We start from the raw sequence: 25,771 nt of genomic DNA, 5'->3' as shown, positions 1-25,771 counted from the left end.
GACGTTCAGACTGATTGACGGACAGACAGACAGACGGACAAACTAACCGACAGTTCAAAAACTATAAGCCACCCTTCAGGCGCATAAAAAATAATGTGAATTTGTTTTGTTGTGTTCATAGTGGCTATATATAGCACAAATGGCATTAACTTAAACATCGAAGCAATTGCAAATGATGCACTTAACAAAATAAAATCAACAAATTATTAAGTATATACAATAATATAGATATTATAATAATCCCCGAATTCATCAGTAATTTATGTATTAAGTTGAATGAAAAAAGAGAGGATATAATCAGCACCAAGTGGGCGAAAGGTTTCAGTGCTCACCTGAGGCCGGTAGTGTTCATCAGGCCATTCTGATCAAGTTTCATGAATATGTGTCAAAAAATGTGGCCTCACGAGTGTTTTAAAGTTTTTTTCTTTCAATCAAACTAGTGACCTGGGGTCGTATTCCAGAAACATCTTAAGTCATTTCTTAAATATTTTCACTTAAGTTAAAAATTACAATGTTTTGTATTTCTTTACTTACTAAAAACATGCATGTATTTTTGGTATTCCTCAAAAAAAATTGACATAAGGATGTTATTTTGATGTAATTTTCGATGCCAAACTATTGCAGTATTAAATAAAACACTTAAGACAAGAGTTCCGCGGTCGGAGATGACCGCATTGAAGCCGGATTTTTTATTTAAATGACAGGAAAGTACCTTTCGTGTTTTTGTCAATGCAATACTTAAATTACTGAAATATTGTTCAAAGGTCAAAATGAAATGTAAGTACTTTTCAAGGCATGAGCAAACCTTGTGTTATGTTTTGAATGCATGCATATACATGAACAACAATAACATTTAAGGTCACAAATATGAACTTGAATTGACAATTAGGAAAGTTTGATCTCAATTTTTTTATTAGCAAATTAGTAACATATTGTTTGAAGTTTCCATCAATTTCATTATCAAATGTAAGAAAATAAACTTAGATGAAATAATACTATTTATTGTTTTGCTTTCACATACCTACACAGAAATCCAGACAGCCTTATGATCACTCCAAAAGGTTTCTATCACACCAGTTCTAGCAGATAGATTGGACACATAAATATGATCCAAGCTTGAATGATAGTCTGTGGTTTCACTTGGCGGGGTAGCCTTCAGTCCACTCAAAGACATTAGAATGTATGACCTTGAAATGACCAGTGGTCATCTAAGTGTGCTTGCAAACCTTCATGTCAAGTTTGAAGACTCTATGTCCAAGCATACCAAAGTTATAACAATTTTAACATTTTAACATTTAAGGTCACAGTGACCTTGACCTTCAAATGAATGACATTGAAATGACCAGTGGTCATCTTCTAGTACTGGCCAATCTTTATTTCAAGTTTGAAGACTCTAGGTACAAGCATACCAAAGTTATAACATGAAATAAGAACTTTAACATTTTTACATTCAAGGTCACAGTGACCTTGACCTTCAAATGAATGACCTTGAAATGTCCAGTGGTTACTTACTAGTTCTGGCCAACCTTCATGTCAAGTTTCAAGACTCTAGGTCCAAGCATACCAAAGTTATAACAACTTTAACATTTTTACATTCAAGGTCACAGTGACCTTGACCTTCAAATGAATGACCTTGAAATGTCCAGTGGTTACTTACTAGTTCTGGCCAACCTTCATGTCAAGTTTCAAGACTCTAGGTCCAAGCATACCAAAGTTATAACAACTTTAACATTTTTATATTGAAGGTCACAGTGACCTTCACCTTCAAATGAATGACCTTGAAATGACCAGTGGTCATCTGTTAATCCTGGCCAACCTTCATGTCAAGTTTGAAGACTCTAGGTCCAAGCATACCAAAGTTATACCATGAAATAAGAACTTTAACATTTTTACATTCAAGGTCACAGTGACCTTGACCTTCAAATGAATGACCTTGAAATGACCAGTGGTTACTAACTAGTTATGGCCAACCTTCATGTCAAGTTTCAAGACTCTAGGTCCAAGCATACCAAAGTTATAACAACTTTAACATTTTTTATATTGAAGGTCACAGTGACCTTGACCTTCAAATGAATGACCTTGAAATGACCAGTGGTCATCTGTTAATCCTGGCCAACCTTCATGTCAAGTTTGAAGACTCTAGGTCCAAGCATACCAAAGTTATACCATGAAATAAGAACTTTAACATTTTCGAGCACGCCGCCACCCCGCCCGCCCGCCCGCCCCCCCCGCCCGCCCGACAACATCAATCTATAAGCCGAGATTTTTTCGAAAAAAATCCGGCTAAAAATTTAAGGATGAAAATAAAATTTAACTTAAGGTGTTTTTGAAATACCACCCCTAGTGTGTTTTTTATCCAAGTAACTAACATGGTTGAGATGTAATTTTGACAAAGTTTTTGACCAAGATAACTGTGAGACATCAATGGGACAAGGCATGACTGACAAAATGTTTTAGAACAAAGTCACCAGGAGCATGTGCTAAGATGAGCGAAAAATGTAGATACAAACAAAAAAATCCACCCTAAAAATGTACATAATTAATGTGGATTAAACACAAACAAATTATTTTGTTAAGACTCCAAAGCATTTCATTTAAAGTTTTCATTACGTATTTAAATATTACACAATAACTAAAGCTTTGTCACAGACGTGACGTATAACCCCACCAGTGTTTTTTTTCACTTAAAATCAGGTCCGGTAACCAGACCCATTCCCAATGGAATAAAGTATATATTTTTCCCAAATGAGAGCAAAAAATTCCCAATGGAACCAAAAAAAATTTTTTTATTTTTATTTTAGATCAATATTTTGTTCATCTCCCATCCATAAAAGATCAACCTTAGTAAATATAATACTGGACACACTTGTATCCTAAGTTTTGAAGCATTTGGGAGCAAAACAACAACAACAATAATTGCCCAATGTAAGTCAAAACGCCGTGAATTTTCCCAATCCAAAGGGACCCGGCCCCATTCCCAAAATGGTGAAAAAAAACACTGCCCACATGCCGCATTGACACAGACTATTTTGCAAGCTGTCTCCACAAAACAAGAGAATCTAAATGGTGATTTTTAAGAATTATTATGCCATTATTATTTATGGCCATTTTGACCTTTGAACTTGTGAATTCTTTCGCATGACACGCTGTCCAATGACTGAACAAAATTAATGTACAGAGTCATTTTAAAATCTCACAATGAATGACATAGTTATGGCCCGGACAAGCTCATTTATGGCCATTTTCACTTTGAACTCACAGCGTGACCTTGACCTTGGAGATATCGACGTAATTCATTCACGCGGCACACCATCCAATAATGGTTTACAAATGTGCCAAATGATTTTAAAATCTCCCAATGAATGACATAGTTATGGCCCGAACAAGCTCATTTATGGCCATTTTTTACCTTTGAACTCAAAGTTCGACATTGACCTTGGAGATATCAACGTAATTCTTGCGCGCGACATACCGGCCAATGATTCTGAACAAATGTGCCACATGATTTTAAAATCTCACAATGAATGACATAGCTATTGCCTGGACAAGCTCATTTATGGCCATTTTTGATCTTTGAACTCAAAGTGTGACCTTGACCTTGGAGATATCGACGTAATTCTTTCATGTGACATCTGTCCAATGATGGTGAACAAATTTGCCAAATGATTTTTAAATCTTACAATAAATGATAAAGTTATGGCCCGCACATGCATTTGACCTTTGAACTCCAAGTGTGACCTTGACCTTTGAGATGTTGATGTACTTTTTTCACCGACACACCTCCCATGATGGTGAACAAATGAACCAAGTTATTTTAAAATCTAACGATAAATGACAGTTATGGTCCGGACAAACTTTCAGTTTAAAACACGCTAAGTGACCCTGTGACCTAGTTTTTGACACGGCATGACCCATATTTAAACTTTACCTATACATCATCTAGATACAACTTGTGACCAAGTTTGGTGAAGATCGGATGAAATTTCGGGACAGACAGACAGACCGACAGACAAAGTGACTCCTATATAGCCCCCATTACCAATAGTAATGGGGGTATCATAAAGAAAATACAACCCAGTAACAAATTAATTATCTGTTAAAGTATGTTCACAAATTGTGTTTTTAAAATAAGCTCTTAATAAGTTCAATTAGATATAGATACTTACTTATGTTTTTGTTCAGTAACCTATATGTACCACACTGTCTGCTAGTGACTTTCTTAACTTTTCTTCTGGCTTCTAAATTTGTTTTAACTGTCTCGTACACTGACATAATGTCATTGTATTCCTGTAAACTTACTTAGAATTGTTGGCTTAAAGTACATAGTCTTCTTAAATTCATGAATGATAGACAGAAAAATTATGCTGAACACAACATGTGAGCAACACAATGTGCTACTTTCCTTTCAATACTCTGGCAAAGTTCATTCGGGCCACATTCAAAAGGGTGGTACTTCCTGGCTGAGACTTAGGCTTGGGTTGTTCACTTCCGCCTTCAGTATGCCTCGTGACTCGGCCAGCCTGTGGAAAAGAGGCCAGATAATCATGATCTAACGTCGCTGCCTCAGTTTCCAGCCTATGCGACTTACCGATGACATGCTTCGGTTTCTGATAAGGGTCCGGACCGTCTAAAGCCTCTTTTAGCCTTGAATGACGCAAGGCTCTTGTTCGCTTCGAGCTGCGTAATTTACTTGCCGCCAATTTCAGATCATTGACATGCTCGTACAGGTTCTTGTTGGTAAGTTTCATGTTGTGAGTGATTTTGAAGTGACGAATGCATCGAGACTTATCGTAGCAGCTGAAGGGACAGGTTTTACACTGGAATCTCTTCCAGCCTAGATGGATGATCACGTGTCGACGCAGGTTGGAAAGATTGGTGCATGGCATGCCGCACTGTTTACACATGAAGTCCTTTTCATCGCTGAGTTTAACAATATCTTTGCTGTCATGACACACCAGTTTCTGGGGATTATTCACGTCAACTACATATTCTCTCCACAGGACTGGCTTTATGGATGGTGCTTTCTGTTTCTGTCCACTGTATTCCCACATTGCTCCTAAATGAGCAAACCTGATTAAAATAAGCAGATTAAACATACATTGTGTTTTAAGAGACTATTTTGATAAAATACACAACTGCATACATGTTGTATAAGTGGAATATTTCTTATCTTGTCAATTATCATCTTCTTTAAACTAAAATGTGCTCACGAAATCAAAGCGTAATATTTTGAAACAGTAAATTCTAAATTGTTGAAAGATCATGTTGTATTGTGAAACTTTTAACTTTCTTGAAATGACAGCATGAGATTAACAGCAGAACCTAGCCATTTATGCCTATGCAACTGGTCAATTCCAAATAACTTGGTCGTCACTTGTAAAAAAAACAAACATTCTTGGTTTAAATAAAACAAGACTATTGCCAAGCAATATAAGTCCCCTACTGGCTCCACCATTGTCAGATTTAATTTTTTTTATATATTTGTAGCCATAGAATTTTTTAATGTAGGAACAAAATGAAATGGCGTGCATAATGTCCTTATTGCCATCTATCCATGTTTAAAGTTTCAGGAAAAAATATTAAGAACTTTTAAAGTTATCGCAGGATCCAGAAAAGTGTTACAGACAGACTGACAGACACACAGAGCGCAAACCATAAGTCCCCTCCTGTGAAACCGGTAGGGAACTAATTACCGGCACATTCAAAGTGTGGTCTCCTTTACCTTTTTTCTGCACTTATTCTCTTAGGACGAGCACCTTCTTCTACATCGCCAGATAATGTAGGTCTACTCTGACCTTTCACCTCATCCTCATTTTCTGACCCAAGGTCACCTGAGAGGTCAATGTCACCAAGATCACTAAGGTCATCTTCTAAGAGGTCAACTGCAAAGTTGAAGAAAACAAATATTTTATGCTTTTTATTTGAATACATTTTATTAGTGAACATTAATGTTTTTAAGACAATTCCCAATAATTCTCAATCAAAAACATCTGTCTCACAGATTGTCTGACCAAAGTAACTGCGCCGTAGAAAATACACATGTTCTTTGAACAAGAGCTGTGTTTGTGAAACACAATGCCCACTACTGCGCTTTGAAGCCACACAGCAGCTATTTTAGAAACAAGGTTACATTTTGAAAATAAACGTCACAGTGCAGGTTTTTTTTGGGTTGTGGGGGAAGGGGCCTTAAGCCCTTATGTGGTGGAAATTTTACGCGGGATTTTCCACTTTGGGGAAAAATTGTGCGCGTAGGAATTTTCGCGGCGTTCCCCTTTTTGGGGGATTTGTTTACTTACTCTATCATTATTACAATACGTTTGTACATGTTTTCATTATATTCATTGTTTTTTCATAATTTATTACGTTTTGCAAGATTAAATTGAAATAGAATTGAGATATTATAATCATGAGACACATCTTTCTATAAAAAAAAAAAAAAAAATTTTTTTTTAGGGGGAATTTTTGGTTCTGTAAGGGGAAAACACCAGCCTAGTTTGGTGGGGGAAGACGCCGATATTTGACGTCTGTTTTATAAGGTAAAAAAACCCTGCAGTGACCTTGACCTTTGACCAAGTGACCTTAAACCATATTTTATTGTAGATCTCAATGAGATGCATGCACATGTGAAGTTCAAAGAACATAGACACATGAGTTTTCATTTTATGAGCAAGGTTAAAGTTTTGGGACAGACACACACATACAATGACACACAGACAGACGGACAGGCCAAAACAATATACCACCTGATCATTCGATCTGGGGGCACAAAAACAACAAGTAACTAGTGACCTCAAAATCAATAGGGGTCATCTGCAAGTCATGATCAATGTACCTATGAAGTTTCATGATCCTAGCCCCAAGCGTTCTTGAGTTATCATCCGGAAACCACCTGGTGGACGGACCGACCGACAGACCGACCGACCGACATGTGCAAAGCAATATACCCCCTCTTCTTCGAAGGGGGGCATAATAAGCTTATAAAAGGTCTGAATACAATAAATAAGGGAAGAAACAAAGCCCAATTTCAGTATTGCTAACAATTTAACCTGGGTCTGGTTCGACATCCACACGTCGTTCCGCCTCCAGATGGATTGAGAGCTCCGCCTCTGTTTTTTGTAAGTCTTCTTCTGAGAAACCACTGAAATCACTCGCAGCATCTTCGCTTTCGTCCATGCATACCACTGTAACAATTACAACACCGATGAAAGCTATATCACATTTTTCTTGTTCAAAAAGCTTCAACACAAGAGCTGTCAGAAGACAACGCGCTCGACTATTCAAAGTGCTTGACAGTATAATGTAAGCTATCATGGGAAAATTGTTCATTTTCAATAAGGTTAAGATAATATAGTCATATTCTAACTGGAAGAGGGCCATAGTTGAAACATATTGATCAGTTATGTTTTAAAGAAGTTGTACATTTATAGAGGTATATGTTCCACAATCTATTAAAACATTTGTAAAGACATAAAACAAACTTAATAAGATAGCAAGGTGATGTTTTTTTGAAATATCAATGAATAAAATAAAACAAGAGATTGTCAAGCAATATGTTCCCCTACTGGTGACTCCACCATTGTAAGTATTTAAAAAAATTATATTTGTTGCCATAGCAACCAGAATTCTTGATGTAGGAACAAAATGAAATGATGTGCATAATGTATTTATTGCCAAAAAAAACTATGAAGAACTTTCAAGGTTATCGCAGGATCCAGAAAAGTGTGACAGACAGACTGACTGACAGAGCGCAAACCGTAAGTCCCACCTGTAGGGGACAATCAAAATCTTAAATAAACAAGTTATGGCAATATTAGCAAAATTTTATAATTTGACCTTGAGAGTCAAGGTAATTCAAAGGTAAAGGTCAAATTCAACTTGCCAGGTACAGTACCCTCATGATAATAAGAAAGTATTTGAAGTTTGAAAGCAATAGCCTTGATACTTAAGAAGTAAAGTGGATCTAAACACAAAATTTAACAAAATATTCAAAGTTACTAAGTCAAAAAAGGGGCTATAATTCGGTCAAAATACCAATCAGAGTTAAGCAACTTTTCCTGTACAGTCGCCTTATGACAGTTAGCGAGTGATCTAATTCTGAAAGCAATAACTATGATACTTTAGGAATGAAGTGGACCAAAAAACAAAACTTTACAAATTTTTCAATTTTCTAAACATAAAAGGGGTCATAATTCTGTCAAAATGCCAGTCAGAGTTACATAACTTTGCCTGCCCCGTCCCTTTATTATAGTTAGTAAGTGTTGCAAGTATGAAAGCAATATCTTTGATACTTTAGGAATAAAGTGGACCTAAACCCAAAACTTAACCAAATTTTCAATTGTGTTAGTATAAAAAGGGAACATAATTCTTACAAAATGCTTGATACAGATGTCTACTCTTGTTTGTAGATTGGGGTCATGTTGGTAAATAATTATGCCAGGGGTTTTTTTTAGAAAAAGGGGAAGACGCTGGACGCTGGGTAAAAGGGGAAAATCGAGCGCGAAAAAGACATATTTGGGGAAAAAACAAAAACTGTTCATTTCAATGTCTATAACTCGCCTACAGACTTTAGGTTTTTTTTAGAAAAAGAGACATGTCTCTGACCTTTTTGTTCTTAAACACATGAACAAGTATGATATTAAAGTCAAAGTCCTAAATAAAGTTGCAGGGGTAGATCTAATAATGGGAAATGTTTTCAACTGGGGCCGGGGAACGATTTCAATATTGTGATTTCAATTTCATGATGAATGGTTTGACGATCTAGATCTGCTACAGTATTGGAAGGGAAAGGTGCAAATTCTGGGGGTGAGTTGTCCAGGGGGTGAATTGTCTTGGGGGTGAATTGTCTGACACCCGCTGCCGATTGTCTACTTTCACTTTCACAATAATCCGACAGTATTAATCGATGTTGATTACATGTACCTCCGAATCCTGCTGGGTTTCAACGGTTTTTGATGATTCATTCTTAAAAAATGCGTCAACGCAATTAATATTTTCCGAGTCCGAACGTTTTATTTTGTTCGTGTATGAACGCCAATTGTGAGACTTTTTTCTGTTTTAACGTTTATACCCATCTTGGCTTTCACATAACCCGGATGAAAACTGGACTGGTTTCCGGTAATTAATTGACGAATCACCCTTCTCGCGCAAGACCGGAATCCAGTAAAATAGTCACATGATTAATACGATTAGTTGCCCGGTTTCCATGACGTAATTTAAGAGCTATATATAGAATCACTGGGATTCCCAGATTTGAGTGTTCGTCGGGAAAGAGAGAGAGAGCGAGATTGTTGTACATGGTACAAATTGGATAAGTGTCGACTTCCCAAAAGAAAGAAAAAAACATTTCTTTGAGGGTAAAATATTATATTTTGGTGAAAAAGTATATTTTTGGAGGGGAAATGTTAGTTTTAGGGGAAAAATTCTGGTAGGGGAAGACGCAGATTATCGGCGTCACTTTCTTAGTAAAAAAAAACCCTGTATGCAAAATATGAAAGCAATATGTCAAGGGACATAGAAAATATTTGAGGTTGTACGGAAACTTTAACATAGATTTATCAATAATATGCATATTCTAAGTGGAAAGAAGGCCATAATTCTTACAAAATGCTTGTTACAATTGTCTGCTCTTGTTTGTAGATTAAGTTCATGTTAGTAAAGAAGTATGCAAAATATGAAAGCAATATGTCAGGGGACATAGAAAATATTTGAGGTGGTACGCAAACTTGAACATTCTAACGCTCACGCCGACGCCGGGGTAAGTAAGATATCTCCACTATATAGATTTCATAAATAATAGTAGAGCTAATAAAAAACTTTTAACTAGAGAAAAAAACCTCACTGTACAACTTGCACAAAATCAGAAAGTTTATACCTCCATCCCTTTAATACATAAGCCTTTTTGCCCCTAAAAAGTCACACACTAAGAAAACCGTCAACACATATTTGCTAAATATGTAGGCAACAAAGAAAATTAGTAACATAACTAGTCTAGCTTTAAATACTGTTACTGGTTTCACTGTTGTATATTCCACAAATTAAAACAAGAGCTGTCACAATAGGATGACTTATGCCCCCTATAAACGCTTGATAGAAGTTATGAGCTTTTTTCGAAACCTAAACACAGATTTCGAAACCTAAACGCGGACCCTAAGTTCAAGGTCAAGGTCACAGGGGTCAAAATTTGTGTGCGTATGGAAAGGCCTTGTCCGTTTACACATGCATACCAAATATGAAGGTTATATCTCAAGGGCCATAGAAGTTATGAGCATTTTTCAAAACCTAAACGCAGATTTCGAAACCTAAACATGGACCCTAAGTTCACGGTCAAGGTCACAGGGGTAAAAAAAAATTTGCGTATGGAAAGGCCTTGTCCATATACACATGCATACCAAATATGAAGGCTATATCTCAAGGGACATAGAAGTTATGAGCATTTTTTGAAACCTAAAAAGTGTGACAGAAAGACGGACAGACAGAAGGGGGCATAAAAAGCACATTTAATGGCCATGGATGTATTGAAGTTACTTCAATTAAAATTAATATATTTACCTTGCAATGTCCATTTAAGTCCCATGCTGTTTCAGTTAAGGTACAGCATGACAAACATAAACAAGAGATGTGTTTGTCAGAAACACAATGCCCCCTAATGCGCCGCTTTGATTTTTTTTGTTGACCTTTGACCTTGAAGGATGACCTTGACCTTTCACCACTCAAATGTGCAGCACCATGAGACATGCATGCATGCCAAATATCAAGTTGCTACATTAAATATTGCAAAAGTTATGAAGAAGGTTAAAGTTTTGGGACACACACACGGACAAATACAATGACAGACAGGCCAAAAACAATATACCCCTGATCTTTCGATCCGGGGGCATAAAAAGCAATAAATGAATCTGATTATACACAGATCTACTAACATATAAGTGTAACCATATTTGTCTTATCCCATTTTCTAACGATAATCTTGTAAGATGTATTAACTTTGCTAGTAAACTGAATGCTTACAATTTGCATGGGTCATGTCTGTGACATACATCCACTGAGTAGAATAAGATAACTAATAAATATGTTGTTGGTATCTAAAACATTTTATGCATCGTTGAGTATCACAGGCATTTTACGAATCCCTTCTAAATGAATAATCTCTATCGTTAATTCGATTGTTATTTGCCAATTTTGCAGAGAGTCACACTTTATTTTCTGTATAGTCCATCATCTTTTTTAAAATGATGTAAGTGACAGGTGCGCATAGCAACGTAAAATCGTATATGTCCAACTAATACGCAATTCACATTTTGTTTAATTAGTTAACGTTACAGTACTACTTTCAATACCGGTAATTATTTATCTAAAAGACTACAAAAATAAAGATACAACTTTTTTTTATATTTAAATACGCGTCAAAATAATGTTTGATATAACTGAATTATGCATGAAATGCACAATTTCCAAGAGCATAACATCAAAGTTAATTAAAACTTGCCGAAGTAACTGTCCATGATTTTATCTTGAAGGAGTAAACATTACAGATCGATTAGTTTGCTTGCTATAACAAAGCCACTGATAGTATCAATTGATATTGACATGGGATTAATATTAATGTGTGACTAATTCACAACCACGTGATTAATCGGTTAAATCAAAGCACTTAGAAACGCCTATGGGCCATAAAACGAGTACAATTATCGATTTAATTTTGCGATCAAGCATACCGTAACAATAGAGGACTGAAAACTGAGGGTGCTCATGAAAGGGCAGGGCGGCAGCCTTTGTAAAGGTTGGCACTACATAAAAAGGGCATGGTGCTAAGCTAAATTGGCCTGGATAAAACACTAGTCAGGCTTATAATTATAATAACCCGATATCTTATTTTGATTTTGAACGAATTCTACACACGTAAGTAGCATTTTCAAAGAAACATTTTTCCGACTTTTCATTTTATATCAATGATATTAAATTATAATTTTTCCAATGGCATGGATAACAAAATACACATCTTTATATGTGTTATGGCATGTATTCGATAGCAAATCGAAAAATGATTACCAGTTTCAACTTTGTTGAAATTTACAAGCTACTGATGGGTTGAATACCTTAATACAAGTAATATGAAATAAGTTATCTTTTATGTTTACATGGTACTATTTACCTTATACAAAGTCTAAACACATTTTTACATGGAAAAAAAAAACAAATTTGGGAAACTCATAAATTGATGCATTGGAAGCAGACATAAATGCCTTACCATCTTCAACTGCAGACTGCAACCCTGATGATCCTGGTAAAGGGGGATCAGAAGAAGCATAGGAAACATTATCTGGGACTGATTTGGCACATGTCTGAACACAATTGTCGGTGTCTGACTGAGTATTAATAAAGTTTTGTGACTTCCTTCCTGAAGAAATTTTGGGTGATCTATTGGCTATTGGTGACTTTTCAACTCTTTGTGATTCTACTTCATCCATGCTAGAGACCTTAGGTTCTGTCTTCGGTTCTCTAGGAAATATTGGCAAATCACCTGGTTCATTACTAATATTACTATCATCCTGACTTGCATCCGCCGTTTGTTGTCCAGAATCAAATTCACTTTTGATTTCACTTATTAACTCATTGGTAGCTAGTATACTTACATCAGCCACTACTTGTTCAGTATCACATTCAGTTTTAAATTCACTGACAGTATCGTTGGCATCTTGTCCTATTGTAGAAGCTGGTTCCATTGTATCAGGTATTTCCCATGTAGCAACTTGTTCAAGAATCTCATCACTTTTATCTTCTTCATGTTCTTGTATTATTGCGTTCTTTTCAGTTTGTTTGTTCCTATCTGCGTACATAGTGTTGACTAAATCCCTGATATCAGAAGAGCATGGCATTTGAATCCTTGCTTTCTTTTGACTTTGATTTATTTGAAGTGTGTCAGTATTGTTGACTGATTCTCTGGCTTTAGAGGGAGGGGTCAGTGACAACTTACGTTTCTTTGCAGTGTTAACTTTTTCACGAAGTTTGCACTCTCTGCGTACATGGTAATCATAGGTTTTCTTTTTCCAGAATCTCTGATGACAATTAGGACATTGCTTTAACCCAGTAGAGAGTGGGTAAAAGCCATATTGATGTATTGTCTCTTTCACCACTTTGGTTTTTCTGGGAGAGAGGTTTAGTTTCTTCACTACAGTTGCAGTCTGTTGATTGGTTTCTTTCAACAACTTTTCTTTCTGACTGACAGAAGCAATTTTCTTTTCAAGTTTACTTGGACTAAGCTTTAAAAGCTCTGAGTCAAAGAATATACTTCCAGTAGACAGTCGAGTCCTATGCTGGCTGGCTGATTTATCAGATTGGTCTCTGACTGAACAAGAAACTGTGTCACTTTCAGTTCCCTTGTTAGAATAATTTGGATTAATATCTACTACCTTGTCTGCATTTTTTTTTTCATTTTCCTTAGTTGATGATTTATCCTGATTTATGCTTTCTTTTCTTTCAACTGAACTGGATGATTTTACCAGATTGCCTTTAACATTCTCCGCATAACTTGTTTCCTTGTCACATGCAACCTTTTTAGACCTTGTTAATGACTCACAAGAAGAATTTGAGCTACTTCTAACTCTATTGTTGACACTAGGGTTCAACTCCTGTCGTTTCCTGTCACGTGACTGTCTTGTTACCTCAACAATTCCATCTGTTGAATTCTCTGTTTCCTTTAATAGCAATTGACTAGTGTTCTTTGCAACAAAACCATCAGAGTTCTGCAAGAGTTTCATCTCTCTTGGTAATTTGGCAGATTTATCCAAGCCTGAGTCACCGAGTCTTTCGCGGGAAGAATCTCTAGAGGAGCCATAGAACCGTGGTCCCACAAAACCAACCGAATTCTCAAGCCGTTTCATTTCACGCATTTGCCAAAGTTCTTTATTTCTTTCTTTAGATGAATCTCTGGATGAACTAGCATTTTCATCCAAGTGTTGTACATTTGAGGAACCAGAATCTCTACTTTCAGGTGTTTTGTCTTTTGACAAAGTCTCAGATCGTTTACTGCTCAGAATAACTGATGTGTTTGGCTTTTGGTGTGTCTCTCTCTCTTTAGTGCCAGCCTTGGACTTGTAATACTTATCTTCAACAAAACCAGCAGAATTCTGAAGTCCTTTCATCTCCTTTGACAAACATTGAACTTTGGTGTTTGTATCTGAAGTTGTTTTCTGGGCATAAGAAATTTCCCCAGAAAGGACTTCTTGATGTTGATTTCTTGTATCTGTTTGATTTCTTACAACAAAGGTTTGCTTCTGCTTCTGCCTACGTTTCATGTGCCTTTTCGAGAAAGAAGCTGTAACACTAAGAGCATCTTTGGACTGCTTCTTTGTAAGAAAATTCCTTGCTCTTTTCTTTCGCTCCTTTGCAAACTTGGTCAAACTTGCACATTCCACTAGCTCAGCCATCTCTTTGACTGTCATCATACATTTCTTGTTCAAGCCATCACCGGAGTTGGACTGTATAGAGGGGGTAGGTGATGTAGGTAAGGAATGCCTGCGCTGTTCCAGAGATTTCTGCACCATTGCATGCAGAGAGGAAAGTTTTTTAGGAGCCCTATAACAAGTGCTTACAGCGCTCTTGCGACTTTCACTATCGGACTGGGAGCTGCTACTTCTTAATTCTGAACTTTGGCTTGCCGTTTGCATACTAACAAGCTTTTCGCTACCATGCCGCTTCTTTTCCATTAACCCAATATTTCCAGAGATTTCAAAAGACTTTGATCGAGCATGTTTATCCTTTACTTTATTATCTTCCAAAGATTTCACTTCAGCATCACCAGATGCATTTCGAATTTTATTTGTTAACTTTTCCTCTAGCGCTAATAGCTCCTGACTTGAGTTTTTCTGACCCCCTTGTTTCATTTCTGTGAACTGTTGGATTGGTTTGCTCTCTTTTGCCTTGGATTCAGAACCTTGTGCATAGAAGTCAGTAACTTTAGTCTGAGTGCCAGTCCTTAAACTGTAAGTTCTTCTTTCTTCGCAATCTGGAGAAGGTTTACCAGATTCCTTCAACCCTGCCTGACGAGTTAATTTTTCTTGTAGCTTTCTGATCTCTTCTAAATTATTGCCATGGTTGTTGCTACTTTCTTCATCAGTGTCTTGAGAGGTAGGTGCAGGTCCCTGGATTTCACTAGCATTCTGAGCTTCTTTGTGCATTTCGCTTCTTCTTACATTAACAACTTTCATTAATCGTGTTGCTGGTTTAGTAAGAGCTTTGTAAAGATTTGAACTTTTCTCGCTAGGTGTCAGATTAGTCTCTGGTTGTGGTTCTGGATTTTCTACACATCCTTTATGCAAAGGTTCTTTCTCTGGCAATTTGTTTGAGGGTTTTATCTCCTGACTAGTACTGGTCCAAATTGCCTTTGCACGTAATTTTTCTTGTAATTTAATTAATTCTGTATTTGGTGTTCGCATGAGAATTTCTCCTTTTGGCCCTACCACAATCATCTCAGGCCCCCTTCCATCATATGATCTACCAGGTTTTCTAGAGATTGTTTTAACTGGAGAAATTTGCTGGCTAACACTAACTGAAGCATTAGTAAAAATTCTTGTCTTGCTATTGTCTGGAGTGATTGAAGTATTTGAATGTGAATCATCCATTGGCTGAGGTTTACTGATAACCTCAGCTTTCTTTTGAAGTGACTTTTTGCAAGAGCTATAATGTCTTGAGTAACTCTTCGCTTTCCAGAACACCTTAGCACATCTGTCACACTTTTTATAACCTGTTGAGTATGGTAGAAATTTACCAGAACTTTTATCTCTTTCCCGAGCAACTACAGGCTTTGAAACATCTGTATTTGTTTTCAGTTTCTCTGGGCTTTTTTCAGGTGAAACTTTTGTTTTGTTTTTCTCAGAAGCTGCTTTAGACCCCACATCAATCCATTCCCTAAGATCTTCATCGTTTTCTGGCTGGATCGTTCTAACGGCCTTAACTGTATTACTCGAAGTTTCTTTCAAACTTTCAGTCAGGTAATCAACAGATTTTCTTGGGGATGACTTTCTGGCACGATTTTCCAACCGCTTGGAGCTAACAACAACTTGTGCAACTGCGGGAGCTGTTTCAGTGGGCTTCTGCTGGGCCAAGTAAGCACATACACCAGAGATAGAAGACTTTGCCTTCCTAGATAATTGCAATTCTCGAGCCCTCTCTCTGTCCGCTTTCTGCTTTTCATGATAATTCCTTAAAATCTCTTCCGATTGGTCACCTTCGCTTTGAGATACAATTACTGCATTTTTATTGGTAGGAATCGTTGTCAAGGCCACTGTTGTGGTAACCTTGGTTGCCCTCTGTCTTTCCATTATTTCTGCTGCCTTGGTGTACAACTGGTAGGCTTTCGACTTGCCCTGGAATGTGTTGTTCACTACCTGGGTCAGTGTTGAGGAGATTGTCGATGTGCCCTGAGATGCAGAAAAGCTTGAACTGAAAAAAACAACAACAAGAGCGTCATTACAGTATTTATAACTCATTAATTTGAGAACATAAACAACAAGAGATGTGTTTGTCAGAAACACAATGCCCCCTTCTGCGCCGCTTTGAAGCCATATATTTGAATTTTGACCTATAAAGATGACCTTGACCTTTCACCACTCAAAATGTGCAGCTCCATGAGATACACATGCATGCTAAATATCAAGTTGCTATCTTTTATATTTAAAAAGTTATGGCCAATGTTAAAGTTTTCGGACGGACGGAATATTTGACATTTGACCTTGAAGAATGACCTTGATTTTCACCTTTCACCACTCGAAATGTTCAGCTCCAGGAGATACACTTGCATGCCAAATATCAAGTTGCTATCTTCAATATTTAAAAAGTTATGGCCAATGTTGAAGTTTTCGGATGGATGGAATATTTGACATTTGACCTTGAAGGATGACCTTGACCTTCACCTTTAACCACTCAAAATGTTCAGCTCCAGGAGATACACATGCATGACAAATATCAAGTTGCTATCTTCAATAGTGAAAAAGTTATGGCCAATGTTAAACTTTTCGGACAGACAGAATATTTGACATTTGACCTTGAAGAATGACCTTAACCTTTCACCACTTAAAATGTTCAGCTCCATGAGATACACATGCATGCCAAATATCAAGTTGCTATCTTCAATAGTGAAAAAGTTATGGACAATATTAAAGTTTTCTGATGGACTGACGGACGCCTTATATTAGACATTTGAACTTGAAGAATGACCTTCACCTTCACCATTCACCACTCAAACTGTGCAGCTCTATGAGATGCACATGCATGCCAAATATCAAGTTGCTATGTTAAATATTGACAAAGTAATGACCATTTAAGTTTTCGGACGGACGGACAGACAGGCATACTGACAGACAGTTCAACTGCTATGTGCCACCCTACCGGGGCATAAAAAGGGTGTATTTTTGAGAAGAACAAGAGTTGCATTTGTGAAACAAAATGCCCCCCTACTGCACGTTTAAGCCACATAGCAGCTATATCACTGTTGAAAACATCATGACAAAGTTACAGTCCATTGATATTTGACAAAGTTAAGGGTTTCGGACAGTATCTGAAATACTTTTGTAAAAAATGTGAGTGATATTTAAAAGAAAATACCTAAGTCAAAGGCTTAACTTCGCCAAAAATCAATGGACCAGAACAAAACTCAAATATAATCTGTAAGTTATGTAGGTAGACTCACATACCAAAAATCAGCGTAATATTTAAGAGCATTTAGTAACAAGTGGGCCAAGATGGCCCTAGTTCGCTCACCTGAGAGGAGTCGGTTAATTCAATCTTTACCAAATGTCAAACGTGACCTAGATATTGTCCAGACAAACATCCTGGTCAAGTTTCATCATTATTTCATCTGCGAGTCATGATCAATGTACCTATGAAGTTTCATGATCCTAGGCGTAAGCATTCATGAGTTATCATCCAGAAACCATTTTTCTAAGTTGAGTCACCATGACCTTGACAGCCATTGTGTGAAAACGATTTTTGGCACTGTGACCTTGACCTTTGACCTAGTGACCTGATAATCAATAGGGGTCATCTGCGAGTCATGATCATTGTTCCAATGCAGTTTCATGATCCTAGGCATAAGCGTTCTTGAGTTATCATCCAGAAATCATTTTACTATTTCAGGTCACCGTGACCTTGACCTTTGACCTAGTGACCTGAAAATCAATAGGGGTCATCTTCAAGTCATGATCAATGTACCAATGAAGTTTCATGATCCTAGGCATAAGCGTTCTTGAGTTATCATCTGGAAACCATTTTACTATTTCGGGTCACCGTGACCTTGACCTAGTGACCTGAAAATCAATAGGGGTCATCTACGAGTCATGATCAATGTACCTATGAAGTTTCATGATCCTAGGCCTTAGCGTTCTTGAGTTATCATCCGGAAACCATTTTACTATTTTGGGTCATCGTGACCTTGACCTTTGACCTAGTGACCTGAAAATCAATAAGGGTTATCTGCGAGTCATGAGCAATGTATCTATGAAGTTTCATGATCCTAGGCATAAGCGTTCTTGAGTTATCATCCGGAAACCATTTTACTGCTTTGGGTCACCGTGACTTTTACCTTTGACCTTGTGACCTGAAAATCAATAGGGGTTATCTGTGAGTCATGATCATTGTACCTATAAAGTTTCATGATCCTTGGCATAAGCGCTCTTGAGTTATCATCCAGAAACCATCTAGTGGACGGACGGACCGACATGAGCAAAACAATATACCTTCTCTTCTTCGAAGGGGGGGGGGGGGCATAATGAGAAAACTGCCCCCCCTCCCAGCAGCCATGTTATTCAACTGACCGGAACCATTTTTGAACTCAATTCTCGTATCAAGGAAAGAAATGTTCTGAGCAAATTTCATGAAAATTGGGGCAAAAATGTGACTTCGACTGTGTTCACATGTTTCCACTATATACATATAGAGAAAAATGCCCCGCCCACTGGCGGCCATGCTTTTTCACCGATCCCGCCCATTTTCAAACTCGTCCGAGATATCAATACAACCAATGTTTTGACAAACTTTCATGATGATTGGGCAAAAATTGTGACTTCTAGAGTGTTTACAAGGTTTCTCTATAGCCAAATAGGGAAAACTGCCACTATATACATTTACAGAAAAATGCCCCGCCCACTGGCGGCCATGTTTTTTCACCGATTTCGACCATTTTCAAACTCGTCTGAGACATCAATTGAACCAATGTTTTGACCAACTTTCATGATGATTGGGCAAAAATTTTGACTTCTAGAGTGTTTACAAGGTTTCTCTATAGCCAAATAAGGAAAACTGCCCCGCCCACTGGCGGCCATGCTTTTCAACGGATCGGAACGACTTTTGAACTCAGCCAAGATATCATTAAGACAAACATTTTGACAAAGTTACATGAAGATTGGGCATGAAATGTGACTTCTACAGTGTTTGCAAGGTATTTATTTTTTTTTGACCTAGTGACCTAGTTTTTGACCCGGCACAACCCAGTTTCGAACTCGCCCGAGATTTCATTGGGACAAAGCTTCTGACCAAGTTTTATGAAGATGTGACAAGAAATGTGGCCTCTAGAGTGTTTACGAGCAAATGTTAACGGACGGACATACGACGGACAAGGACCGGTCACAAAAGCTCACCTGAGCAATCAGGTGAGCTAAAAAACCTCCAGATAATGGAACATTTACAAGCTCAGGCCCATACATTTTACAAAAAATCAATGGACCGGAACATAACTCACACTTCATCTGTAAGTATGTAGGAAGACTCACATACCAAAAATCAGCTCTACATCTGAAAGAGTTGCGTATAAAACTCCCCCAAAACAGACAATTTCAAATTCCAAGGCCCATAACTTTGCCAAAACTAAATGGAACAGAATGAAACTTACACTTTATTGGTAAGTAATGTTAGTAGACTCACACACCAAATATCAGGTCAATATCTTAAAGCTTTTGGGAAAACAGTCCACAAAATGGAATGCATGACAGACAGACTGCTATACATATATCACCCTACTGGGGGCATACAAAAATATGTGCAAATTCTAACAGTCCTGAAGGAAATGAATACAAGTCATTTTTCATCTTGTATATTAAGTTCATTGCCATGATGTTGTTGTTTTATGTTAAATGGGAGGGGGGGGGGGGGGGGGGGGGGCAGGGATTACGCCACCAGTATATTTGTAAAACTGATGGTCCAAACTTACTGGCCGCAGATTTAGAAAATTGTACTCTAAATGTTTTGAAGTTTTCATAGCATGCATGTTCTTCGCTTTGCTGATTTGAAATACCTTACAAATAAACTTATCAATTTCATTAAGGTAAGCACTTTTAAATAAAAGCTAATCTACCAATTCCTTCACTGTCTGCACTATCACCCTTTTTAGACTTAAATCCTTCGGACTGTGAGCCTTGAAGAATTTTATAGCACTAATATATTTTTTATAGTCCCAATTACGTATTTTTATGTTCAATTTGGGAAAAATATATACTTTTTTCCATTGGGAATGGGGTTGATTTTGAAAAAAACAACACACTATTGATGCAACAAGAATAAGCAAATTCAGCACATCTGATAGTATTTTTTTATAGCTCAGTTGGACTATTACCAGGGAAAATAGTTACAGTCAAACCAGAGACGTGTTTGGGAAAACTCTGTTCAATGCATGTGGATAAAGTTTAATCCCAGATAAGACTGTGAAGTCCGCACAGGCTTATAATGTGAAGTCCGCACAGGCTTATCATGTGAAGTCCGCACAGGCTTATCATGTGAAGTCCGCACAGGCTTATCATGTGAAGTCCACACAGGCTTATCATATAAAGTCTGCACAGGCTTATCATGTGAAGTCCGCACAGGCTTATCATGTGCAGTCCGCACAGGCTTATCAGGAATGACACTTTTGGCTTTTATGGAGTTTTTCCTCTAAGGGAAGTCTACACTAAACCAAAATTTAGTCTTGGTGGAAAGTGCTGACCCTGATGAGCCTGTGCATATTGCACAGGCAAATCTAGAATAAACATCTACGCACATACATAAACCAAAGTTTTCCCAAAACACGACTAGGACTGTTTTTGACAAAGATTTAATTCAGGAAAGAAGTTTTTGTGAAAAATTCCTGTGTGCAATAATTAATAATTTTATGTGTCTTTTCTGTTAATCTGATAGATAAAATAACATTTCACCTTGGTGCTTCTGGTTGCACAACAATAGTTTCACTATTCTCTGGGGAAGAATTCAATGCCTCTGCCTGTCGTCTTTCCGCAAATGTTTCTGTGCAGTACACACGCTTGTGGGCGACAAAGTTTGGAAAACTTCTGAACATGTTTCGGCAAACCTTGTTAAAGATAATAAATGACATAAAAAATTCACACCAGCAAGAAACTACATAAAAGTTTTCATACTAAATAAACGTGTTTCTACATATTAGGTTTGGTTCCTGCAAATTAATACATGCCATTAATTATGTTTGTTGTTAGTTTCAATGGACAGTGTATCCTATTTAAAAAAAACAAACATGTTTACATGAACTAACAAACAAATTTGAGGAGTCAATTTCATTAGTTATACTAGTTATAAAACGGAAATATATCACATCAAAATGTGCGAGTCCTGGGGTTCAAACCTGAGACCTGTAGAAGCAAAAGCTAGTTTGTTCAGTGTTCTCCATAAAAATTTGAATAGCCAGTTATATTTGTTAAGAAGCCAGCGACGAAGAGCTAAAATTGGCGTTCTTTGCCCTGTTTTGATTCGATATTTTGAGGAAAAGTAGCCGGCACAAAGATTGTTAGAAACCGGTGAAATCACTGGCTGTCGGTTAAACTAGAGAACACTGGTTCATTACCAATACACCACACAGGTTTCCCAATTGGAGGGAGTTCAGGGATCATCCTAGCCCAACATTTTATGCCTTCCAATTTTATTAAGGAGAAGTGAGCCGACCTTTGGTCAAACGCTTAAAGGTACTTTAATATTAATATTTCACAATTAATAAAACATACATGTATCTAAAATAAAATATGCTGAAACACTAACTAAACATTTTATTTTAAACTGCCATGATGTTATAGAGATATTGCTCTCCTAAGAACTGTTAAACATGTGTTTTATTTGGCAAAAATACACATTTCATTCATATGTAATTACTACTTAAGCCAAGAGCCTGAGGATGTAGGATAAAGGGAATATAGGGCAGAGCACTTGCATATTGTTCTTTTTTTAGTCTTTCTAGGTGTAATTTCTGGTAAGTACATTGCAAAATATTGTCAACCAGACCATCCGTAACACTGCATGTTTATTCGTCATTCTATAAAAATGTTATAAAGAACGGGAGCCTCATCTGGCATTCTATACATAGATGGTTACGTCAATACACTATTGTCGGTAAGACCGGCGTGTACACAATGCCTCGACTGGAATTAACCAAGGCGACTTGCATCAGCGGTCAGTGACGCGTAGAAAATCCTGTCAATATCAGTATTGGCAGTATTAGTGACGGCATTTCGCACACGTGCGCCAGATAACCAAAGGAGAAAATATTAGTGATTTTGTTTTGGCTTTGATGTAATCAGAAAGCGATATCAAGCATTGTAGGGCCACCATGTCGCCTACGTCGCTCTCTAGGATGATCCCTGGCTGGGACTGTACGCCGGTAAAATGTTTTTGCTAAATTTTCAATGAAAAGCACTTAAAACGCTTTATTTATTCTCCTATTTTGATTAATGACTATCAAGAAATGAATGTTCTTTCAATTTTGATAAATGACTATCAATAACAAACCTTTATTTTAAAAATATTTCTTAATCAGGAGTGCTTTTTAAATTATCAATGTAACACATTCATTCTTTTTTAATATATTACAATTTTGTGTAAATTGTCATTGAACCAAACTTAGACCAAGTACCATTTAATGAGTGTTGTGTTTGTTTATTTTAATTGCCATGAAAGTTTAACAATTGCCTTTTGTTCTTATATCATAAGATTGAAAATCAACAACATATGCACAATAAAAATGTAGATTGATTTATAAATAAGCATGTCAAATATCACTAAGCAGCTTTTTTTGCCCATTTGGGAAAAGAACCAGTACTGGCACAGTTGAGAATAACTTGTGCAAAAAACATCAAGTAAAATTGTGAAAATTCCGGTGGTGAAATTTTCTCTTTGGGAATTTTGTGTATTTTCAATTGGTTCAGTTGGTACCTATTTTAATAGTGTTTCACATGCCTTTTCTGGTGTACAGATGCCGTGCTCATTTGGGACAGACACTTTTTATCTGAGACATTTGATTGGTGAATAAACTGAGATCCTTACTAGGGCTGTCACGATTCACCGGTATACCGGTATATCGCGGTGCATATCGTGAAAAAAATCGCACCGCGGTACGGCGTTGCCGAACCGGTTTTTTTTTTAAATATTATTATATTAGCACATATTAATACATTACATAATTATTTTGATATAGATATCGTTTTGAAAACTGTAGAAGCGATTCAAAAGGGCTAAATGAATAATCCGTTAATATCCAGGTCAAGCAAGCGCTTCCACTGGTAGATGTTTAACTTTCACGTTTAAAATACGGCGATGTATGGGTCCGTACCTGTTTTGGAATTTGGGTTAGATTTCCTTTGCAAATAAGTTCATAATTATCCAAAAGATGTTTACTCTATTTCTTATTTTCTTTCTTTAGAATATCGATCGTTCAAAGCATGGCACTTCCAAATCATGTTATCTTAAGATTATGAATAAGTCGAGGAAGAGTCAGAACGCTACGGATTTTCAATACTGACTCCGCATTTTAAACATGCCCTTGAAAAGTTCGATTTACACGGGTCGTAGTCACAGCTATTGAAATTTGTAAACAACATGGCGGACATTTTAGAAAAAGACGCGAATAACAATAACAATGACTACTTCTATCAAGTTTATTACAGTTTCTTTTACAGTTTCTAGTCATACTATGATACCAGTGTTTTCTAATTATTGAGTTTAATAAAGTTTGTAAACTGTTTTCTTTACAGATACATATTCTGTAAAATATCGCGGTACGTACCGCGATACAGTGTTGCCGTACCACGATATACCGCGGTACGCTCACGGCGTATCGTGACAGCCCTAATCCTTACTGATGCACTTCTGGGACCTCCTTTCACACTGTCTAAGGATGGTCATTATCAACAGTTTAAGTTTTCTTAAAGCTATACTTTGACAACGACAGGCATCCATGAGGCTCTAGATATTTTGTTTCGATATTATTTGTTGATTTCTCAACAAATGTTGCTTTGTTTATACTAATTTTAGTGTATTACTTAAAAAACACACACACAATTTGTGAACTATACATCACATATTATGTTCATTTCATTGTAACATTTGCTTCAAAAGGATGCAAGGCAGATAATATGGAGGAGTCAAAAGCATACATGCCAGAAATTTTTAATTCAAAATCAGGACATTCCATAAAAATGTTGCGACATTTGACTGAAAAACAGGGACAACTGAAACAATAAATGATGCCACCTTAACTGTAGTCAGTAATCACTATATTACTTATAAAAAACTAATAATTTCTGGAGAATATTGACAAAAAATATCTTTTAGAATTTCATGAACACAAATGTACACCATTTTCCAGAAGTTAAGAAACATAAGCACTATGCGATTGACTCCATAATGTGAAATGTGAAATGTTCGCGCATCGAGCACTTTTTTTATTCAACCAATCATCAATTTACGCCAAATTTAGATCAGATGTGCAATACAGTATAATACATAGAATACCACCTAGTAGTATCTTTCGACTTGATTGGGCCATCAAAAACAAAAGCAGTCTGCTTTTAATTCACTACAATCCGTCAATCAAGAGCATTTAGGGGGCAATAAAGGAATAAGCGATGGTTAATGTAAGCCAGACAGAGCTTGAATAGCTAATTTTATGCCAAGATCAGGATGTCTCGCATAGTATGGTCAAATGTGTAAAAAAAACAAAATGCTTGCATCAAAAAGCAAGATTCTGCTTCAATTAAAATCCCTGCCAACCCTATTTTTAAGTTGCCAATACACAACTTCTATCTTCTATGCCTTACCTTGCATTCGAGAATGTAATCACATTCGTCCTGTAGTAGCGATCTGGCCTCTGCAGATCCATAGTGGATACCCTGTAGGATCTGGTCTATCATCGGGTGATCCATCTGAATAGACGTGCGTATCACAGAGAAATCTATATCCGCAGGGGAATCCGACCGTGGACTGCTGTTCTTTGAAGCCATTGTTGACTGTTATCACCTGAAATGAAACAGCTCGCGAGTTATATCATGCTGCTTAATGCATTTTGTTTGTAAGTGTTTTTAAACCAAGGGAGGTAATTTTTTCTATTTGATGATTCAAACATTTTAAATATTAGAAACAAAGAACATAAATGTGAAAATGAATCCAATGTTTTGTAAAGAACATATATCATCATCTTAATCCGCAGCAGAACGTACATTTATGCGTTTAAACGCTTATTTTTGCCATGAAATGATTGGCCTTGAAAGACATGGCGTAAGGAAACAAAATCATGTGCAATATGACGGATACATTGTATCATTATTGGTGTCTAAAACAGCTTATCGGTCTTAATTATAACGCTTAATCGTTAGAGTATTGCATAATATAATATGTTTCGTGGTAATTCATACAAAATCATACACACTGTGTTGAATCTATGGTTATTTTCGAGCATTTAACCCGCGGGTTGGGCAAACGACTTCCATCTTGGAACGCAATGCATTTTGGGCAA

The 25,771-nt window shown here is 36.9% G+C and overlaps 1 protein-coding gene across 4 annotated transcripts; it reads right to left on the bottom strand.

Moving 5' to 3' along the window:
* Positions 1-2,277: 2,277 nt before the first annotated feature.
* Positions 2,278-25,763, bottom strand: LOC127847864 (uncharacterized). Of its 4 annotated transcripts, none has more exons than XM_052380071.1 (7): positions 25,681-25,763; positions 25,077-25,275; positions 21,177-21,328; positions 12,248-16,440; positions 7,047-7,181; positions 5,723-5,882; positions 2,278-5,070 (listed from the first exon to the last, which is right to left on the bottom strand). In XM_052380071.1, the coding sequence occupies exons 2-7, from the start codon at positions 25,257-25,259 to the stop codon at positions 4,395-4,397; spliced, it is 5,499 nt and encodes a 1,832-aa protein (XP_052236031.1). In that variant the 5' UTR covers positions 25,260-25,275; positions 25,681-25,763; the 3' UTR covers positions 2,278-4,394. The 4 variants fall into 4 exon arrangements, with proteins under 4 accessions (XP_052236031.1, XP_052236029.1, XP_052236030.1 ...); XM_052380069.1 differs by having other exon boundaries at positions 25,685-25,758; XM_052380070.1 differs by having other exon boundaries at positions 25,671-25,750.
* Between the last annotated feature and the right edge of the window lie 8 nt (positions 25,764-25,771).

Source organism: Dreissena polymorpha, chromosome 10 (genome assembly GCF_020536995.1).
Source record: "Dreissena polymorpha isolate Duluth1 chromosome 10, UMN_Dpol_1.0, whole genome shotgun sequence".
NCBI lineage: Eukaryota > Metazoa > Mollusca > Bivalvia > Myida > Dreissenidae > Dreissena > Dreissena polymorpha.
The sequence above is the reverse complement of the archived record's forward strand: the minus strand, read 5'-3'. Positions and strand labels throughout refer to the sequence as shown.